We start from the raw sequence: 7,754 nt of genomic DNA, 5'->3' as shown, positions 1-7,754 counted from the left end.
ATTGCATTAGTTATCAACATAAGAAAAACAATTAAGAAGTATTTTTTTAAATTATTTAATTCTCTGTTCTTAAAATTTATATTTTTCATGTATTATTTGCGATTTTGGAGAAGCATAACAGTTTATTTTTACAGTGTTTTATTCTCCCTTCAAACCAATGAACTCTTTTAAAAATTAACATTTTGATGTTCTACAGCCGATGACACCATATTCCAAATAAAACGAGATGGAATTTATGAATTCACGAAAAAAGGATTGAAAAGGATAAAATTTCGAATAATTCAACAATTTTAAAATTTCTTTTGGACTGATGATCTTCATCGTCTTTCACTTGATAAAAAATTGTATTTTTATCTGTAATTATTAAGTAAAACTTCATTTTCTTTTTATGTACATATTGATATTATTCTTCTGGGCAATTTCCAATTTTAATTTCTTTATGCGCAATTGTTCTCAATACTACTTTGGCTCTTTTTTCAGTTTCATCATACTTCTAATCCAATGATTAACTTAGTTTAATTAATCACATTCTAAATGACATTGAATTAGAAATCTTTATGTATTTCGTAGATAGAGAATAGAAAAATAGTCAGTAAAAATGGTTAAACATTGAATTGACCAACAATTCTGAAAGGCACTGTTGAGTGAATCAAAATAAAAATTTTCGATATTTATATTATCGAACATATGCAAATTTTAGATAGATTAATATCAAAATCATTTAAAGTAAAAAACATACTTAAATAAGATTAATAACACTTTGGACATCTTTAACAGTAATACTACGAAAATTTTCAATTTTTCTAAAAGACACTCACTCTTTTTTATAACCTAGTCATGTATGTAGCAAAATATTTTTATTAATCGTATCATGTGCTTTAACCATTCTCATAATATTTTACTTGTAAATTCAGGTAAAATATTTTACAATATATTCACAAATACTAATTGTTTTCATTCAGATTGATGAAGCATATCAGCTCCTTTATTTTTAAGGATTTGTATTTTCTAAAATACAATGAAATGTAAATAAATGATATGATTATCAAAAATAATTGATAAAAAATAAAACCATAAAGATACAAAAAAAAATATTAGAAAGCATAACTAAAAAAAAAAGCAAAACTATAAAATTTATTATTTAAACTTTACTGTATTGAAAATGATTGACATACAACTTGTTTTACCCGTTGGATTTCCTCATTGTCTAATAAACACCACGACAAAAAATCATCTAAAATGCCATTATTATTTATTCTGGGAAGTCTACAATTGATGAGAAAAAAGTCTTCTAATGCTATTATTTTTTTTTTTTAAAGCCGGCTATTTCTTCGTCTGACTCAAAGAGGCAATGAAAAAGCCTAGAAGATGTTTTCTTTGCCTTATTTATATTCTTTCCGCAATCCTCCCATATTTTATGAATTTGTTCGATTGAAAAATCATCATTTTTGAAATGATCCTTACATTTTTGCTTCTCCTCTGCTGTCTCTAATTTCCAATCTAGAAATGTTTCTAATAAATCATAATCATTACCTTTGATCATACGTTCACAAAATGGTATATGCCTTATTTTACTTTTATAAGATTGTCTTTCTTCAGGTACACTACATTGCCAGTCTAACAACTTGTCCATCAAATCGAATTGACCGTTCATTATACAAAAGTACCCAGTATTCATCATCATCATTTTAAACGATGATTTATCTTCTTCACTTGTATATACTTCTTCTATGAACTGATTCAATTTCTCACATTGATCATTGAATATAAATTGTTCATATAATGCCTTTTCATTTTTTATAAGATTATCTCTGATAACTGCAACCGCTGGATCATTTAATATTAATTTGAGACTTTCTAAGTCCCATATGTCTATCAAATCAGATATAAAGTAAAATCTTGAGTCTTCTCGTCCTAGTTTCTGTTTAATACATTTTGGAATAACGAACCAAGCTTCACGTAATAAAATCCGGTATCGACTCATTTCTAGAGAATAACCCAGATAATGGTCTCCCACCATTTTTCGTGTAATTACGTCTAAGAACATACAACTCATTTTGTTGTTATCATCTTGATATCGTAGCATATCTTTTAATACAGGCACAAAAAGTTCCTGCCATGGCCATGCAAATAATAACATTTTTAGAATCTCATTTTTTGTAATTGTTTTCATTTGGCACCAAGAATATGATTCATTCAATCTCAACTTTTCGTTAAAAAATGTGTCCTTATGATTTTTTGTCATTTGATTTATAAGAAATAAACATATTTCTACACATTGGTATTTCTTATGGTCTATTCCATACTCTTTCTGTTCATAATAATTATAACGCATTACTGCAATGTGAGCACATTTTACTATGCTGTGGTCTTTTTCCTCTTCAGTGAGCTTCTCCCAAAAATATTTTACAGCAATATGATAACCTCGATATACAGATAAATGTAACATGTTCTCCTCCAGTGAACGATTTATATTATACAGAAGATTAAACTCTTGTATATTCGTTACAGATGTTTCAAAAAATCTTATCAAGTTAGGCAAATTACCATCTTTGCAACATTTCCAGTATGCTAATATGTGTTCTTCGAAGTGCTTATAACAATAATAATTTTGTTTATCCCTTGGTATTTTATCCCCACCCAACCCACAAACTATTAATATGTTCTTCTAACGCATATTTGCATGCAAAATTGTAAACTGTGGCAGGATCAAAATCATCGTCTAACCAAAATGTCTTGAATATACGAATTTCATCCACAGTGCCATAAGGTGTCCAGAATATTTTATTAATAAAATATTTTGGATTGCTCATCACTTCGTATTCATAATTGATGTACCGATACCAATCATATATTCTCTCTCCTATCATCTTTACAATATGATTTAATTCAATTTCCAACGTTTGCGGGATGGTATCTTTATTCCATTCTTTGAACATTGTCCTTATAAGTTTTTGCCAGTCTATTTTAGTGTGATAAGTCGTTATCCTGCCAGTAGGTTCAAAAAACTGTTCTATTTTGGCTTGGACTTCTTTTCTTTCCCAAAACGATTTAGCTATCTTCAGTGCAGCCTTATGTTTTAGATTTAGGCGTAATTTGTACGGCATTTTCGATATTTTTGTTTTTGAAATTTGTCACAAAAATGTATTGTCTTATCAACGAAAAAATAGAAGGTTTCAAACAAACTTTATGATTAACACATCGAAAAATAACACAAAATGTCTTTTAGTTGTGAGATAATGAAATCTGCATGTTAAGTTGGTTATGATTTTGTTCAGAGATTAATTAACCAGTTTTAATTTTATTATTGACGAATATTTTATTGTAGATTTGCTGTTTTTGAAATTGAATTTTCAGTTTTAAATAAGTCTTTTAACTGTTTTGTATTAATAATTAATTCCAATTTATGAACTCCGATTTTCATTACAATTGCGCCAGTAAAAAGTATCGTTCAAGTGCTGTCACCTTGCAGTTACATTGATAACTTAAATGTCGGTAAGATCAGTTATCATTAAATAAAATTCTCAAATATTCCCAGGTGGCGTAGGCAGTTTACGGCTATTTAAAATAAATCAGGAGTATGCACGTCTTTGTAAGAGAGTGTATATTCTTTGTCAGAACTCGACGTGTCTATTTGCTATATGATTGGTGGCAAAAAGTATACATTACCACACATTTACATTGAAATCGATGTAAATACGTACGAATAGTCGGTTACGTAGTAGTTACGCATGTGTTTGTTGTAAGGACGCCTTCAACTGTCAACGATTTTGACGGTTCAGTAAAGTTCATGTTTGACAAAAGTACGATAAAGTTTGACACGCATTCACAAAGTAAACATTGAGTGGAATCTGAAACGTGATAGTTTAACTTAAACGGAAGAAATAATGAGGTAAATTTTACTATTGCGATAAATCTGCTAGAGTAGATAGATTTGTCGAATATGCTCTGTTGTGTCTGAAACCTGGAATGGCGGCTAAATTGTTGTGTTCATTTACATGACGTTTCATAGCTTGAGTTGTACATAGACTTAAGAGAATGTATTTTAGAGTAGTATGCAAGCATTTAATTCGTTTTTATCGTACCGTGAACATCATTATTTTCCTAATTAGCTTACTAGGTTTTCTATTTTCGCTACCCAGGTCTAGTCTTGATCTGACCCATTTTCTATTCTTGGGATTTCAGTTCTTTGTTATTCTTTTCGGAATTAAATTGGATAAAAAGTGTAATTACTACCCGAATTAATAATAACTTTATTAATTATCTAATTAAAAATGTGATTTTGTTTCATTGTCTTCAAGTTTCTAACAGAAATACTCATTTTATTGACTTTATGCTTATTTATTAAATCTAATTTCTGCTTTATAGATATGATATATAAAATTAATGATTATATTACTGAAATTTTTTTTAATATAAACATTATTTTATTCAAATAATTATATGTAAGTAATTTTTATCAGTTTTCTGTAACATTATCGTTTATTTTTAGTATTTTACTGCCTTTATTTATTTATCTTTCAGTAACTGAAATATTTTTGAACTCACCGTAAGTTTTCATTCTCCCCTGTAATAGACATTATAATAAAAATAATTATTTTTATCTAGCATTTTCATGCATGAAAATTTATTTATGTTTATATAATATTTTACTGTTTGAAATAATCACTATTCTTCCATTCATTTAGCGGAAGATCTCAAATGACAGCTATGAATGGTAAAAGGTCAACCACAATGCCTATGAAACATCAATCTGAACAAACCATTCAACATTTTGATATCATCAATTACATTTATACCTGTAAGGAAATTTTCTAGTGTTATTGAATCGAATAAACAAACAAATTTAATTTAAACAAAATTTACAGTACTTACTTTATTTTCCAATATTTCACGTTACTTTTTAACTATGGTAGTATATTTACTACTGTATTTAATTAAAAATTTTACTGATAATTGTTATTTTTTTTAGCATGGAATTCTGTATCTAGAGAATTGGATATGTGTCATAACCAATCACATGGAGATTTTCAGAATTATCAAAATGGAGCTTCCGTGACATATTATCAAGAAAGAGAACCCAACCCTCAATTAAAAGGTTCGATAGAAATGAGAATACGATGTTTAGCTAAGAAATTAAATTATACATTCGAATTTTTAGATTTTCAACCATTTGATTTGGAAGCTTGGTGGGGCCAGAGAGTAGTCCAAAGTATTACACGGAATGCCAACTCCTAGTGCCAGGCTTCTTACAATGACCATAGCCGAATGTTTACTTACAGATATAAAAAACAAAAGAGATAAGCATAGATGGTTCTTAATGTGTACTTAGAACATATTAATTGATAATTTACATTGATGACTTTTCTAAGTCACTGAGAATTCGATGCTCCAAAGAAATAGAGATTAGCTAAGATAAAATGATTTTCAATCAGAAAAAAATTTTCAGGTCAAATTACAGCCTATAATCGATTTAAACAAAAATTATGCCGAGTAGGATTATTTTTATTGTGAGACATCAATTTTAAACTATTAAATGTTTTTTTATTTTAAACTTTAGTATAAATATCTTCAAATTATATATCGATTAGAGAATGGTAACTATCAACTCTCATAAATAATTTAAAAAATCAATTAAAAATTGATCATCCTTCCTTAGGCTGTATTATGATACTGACAATGAATTATTGTCAAATTAATCGATATAAAAATTTTTATTCATTTAAATTCATTATGGAGTTTATACATCACGACAACTAGGCTGAAACAATCATAAAATTCTATTCATATAATTAAAATTTACTCTATTACCACGTACACTATTACTCTGCATTTTATTGACACTTTAATATTTTATTTGAAAAATTTTAATATTCATTGCCAGTTAAACCAAATCAATATCAGAACATTTTAATAGAGCTTCAGCATCAATTATGATGGAGAGATACGTCAAGACGAAATAATAGAAATCATGCGTGATTTGGTGATAAGCAAAACGTTAATTAACTATAAATTCACACTAACTTTGGAGTTTATTTTACTTTACATATTGACAATGACAATGAATTTAAATCAATATAAATTTTTTTATGAAAACTAAAATATAATGAATAGTAAAAAATGTTTCTATTGATGACATTCGATTTTTATAATAAAAGTGAAAATTATTCAAAGTTAACTAGCATGGCTATAAGGTCATGTTATAAATGCAGTAACATTCCGCTTTAATAAAAAGTGAATAATTTGGTCAAAGTGGCATAGAAAAGCGTATTGAATTGATGAGATGGTGGTAATTGTATGCAATGAAAAATTCGTGATAGGTAAAAACTAAAGTAAAAATGAGAAACATAATATAATACCTTGAAAAGAAAAAAAAAATGTTTGCAAATATATTTTTTTTAATACGGAAAAATGCTTTGAAAAATCTATAGGCAAGAGAAAAGAATGAAAAATTGATTATATCATCAGAAGTTACATCTTGAAGTGCTCACAATTAATTTAGGTAACTTCTTGCACGAGTTTGATAGAAATTAACTAAAAAAAACTGATAATTTTACATTTTTGTAGAAATAGTTTGCCACATATTTTTAAACAATTTCAATGTTATAGTGTATAAGATGATCATAAATTTATTTATATGTCCATAAAAATATGTATTTATATATCTGCATACATCGATTTACGATTTAATGTATACTGTAATTATTAATTACTAAGACGAATTCAATGAATATTTCTATATAATTATAATACAACAAATAAATAGTGAATAATATCTTTGTACCACAGTTGATGATGACAATGTACTTTATTGCTTTCTAAATATTTTTTCCACTTTTTACGATCAACCGCGTGAAATAATCGACAATTGATGCTCGGAAAAACTTTGAAATAGTATTGTTAACGGGTGAATGCTTCACTTTTATGTACTTTTATTACATACTACCTAGTTTCTGACATTTCTACCGACTTTCAATTGGGTAAATTTCACCGATTTAACCGTCAGAGATATTAAAAGATTTATAGAATTCATCTATCATTGTTTAAGTCTTTTTTAAATCAATATCTCATTTATTATCTCGTTTAAAATACTTTGCCAATTAATATTATTCCAATAAAAAGCATTTTGAAATTCTATTATATAAAATCATTTGCGATTTTTCTCACTGTCACTCAGTAATTATTATTTTTTTTTTCTTTTTCTAGCGGCCGGTTTTTAATTAAGAAAACTAATATAACGGAGTAAGTGTTCCTGAGTTCGAATATTACCAGTCTTCTTGTAAGCACAAATTACATGTTTGATTAAGATCTCTTCAAGTTTAATTATATTCCTGATAAGTAATTCCTCACGTCCAGTTTAATTAATATAGACTATAAAGAAAATTTTTTACGGATAATGGTGAGTTGATGAACCAATAATGGAAAATTTTAAGTTTTGAAAAAATTAATTGAAATGCATGAGTGTAATCAACTAGATAGCTATTTCAATTTATAGAAACAACAATCAAATTTTTTACTAATTTAAAGTAAAACAAACATTAAGACGCAATTACATTTAGTTCTAATGATGGCGTTTTTTTAAAAGTTCTGTTTTCAAAATCAAACACTGAATAACAAGTTGATAAATTGCTTTATTCAAATAATTTAATGATAATTCAATGTACATCTGCTTAGAAGTGTTTGTAGCTATAACTCAAACTTAGGGCTTGTTTTGTGCTAGAGAGCGCTTTTCAGAATTTTCATTCATGTTAAAA

General features: G+C 27.3%; 1 protein-coding gene across 1 annotated transcript; it reads left to right on the top strand.

The window, feature by feature from the left end:
* Positions 1-3,665: 3,665 nt before the first annotated feature.
* Positions 3,666-6,989, top strand: LOC118069869 (MAPK regulated corepressor interacting protein 2-like). The gene is made up of 4 exons (XM_035088212.1): positions 3,666-3,892; positions 4,689-4,801; positions 4,973-5,098; positions 5,162-6,989. Exons 1-4 carry the CDS (start codon positions 3,888-3,890, stop codon positions 5,236-5,238), a joined length of 321 nt encoding a protein of 106 aa, XP_034944103.1. The 5' UTR covers positions 3,666-3,887; the 3' UTR covers positions 5,239-6,989.
* Positions 6,990-7,754: the final 765 nt, after the last annotated feature.

Source organism: Chelonus insularis, unplaced genomic scaffold, assembly GCF_013357705.1.
Source record: "Chelonus insularis isolate UGA/USDA-ARS -01 unplaced genomic scaffold, ASM1335770v1 contig_44_pilon, whole genome shotgun sequence".
Taxonomy (NCBI): domain Eukaryota; kingdom Metazoa; phylum Arthropoda; class Insecta; order Hymenoptera; family Braconidae; genus Chelonus; species Chelonus insularis.
The sequence above is the reverse complement of the archived record's forward strand: the minus strand, read 5'-3'. Positions and strand labels throughout refer to the sequence as shown.

Excerpts from the sequence above, each read along its gene's own strand:
- LOC118069869 (XM_035088212.1), top strand. Across the intron at positions 4,802-4,972 it reads CATCAATTACATTTATACCT|CATGGAATTCTGTATCTAGA; the intron begins GTAAGGAAATTT and ends TATTTTTTTTAG. Across the intron at positions 5,099-5,161 it reads ACCCAACCCTCAATTAAAAG|ATTTTCAACCATTTGATTTG; the intron begins GTTCGATAGAAA and ends TCGAATTTTTAG.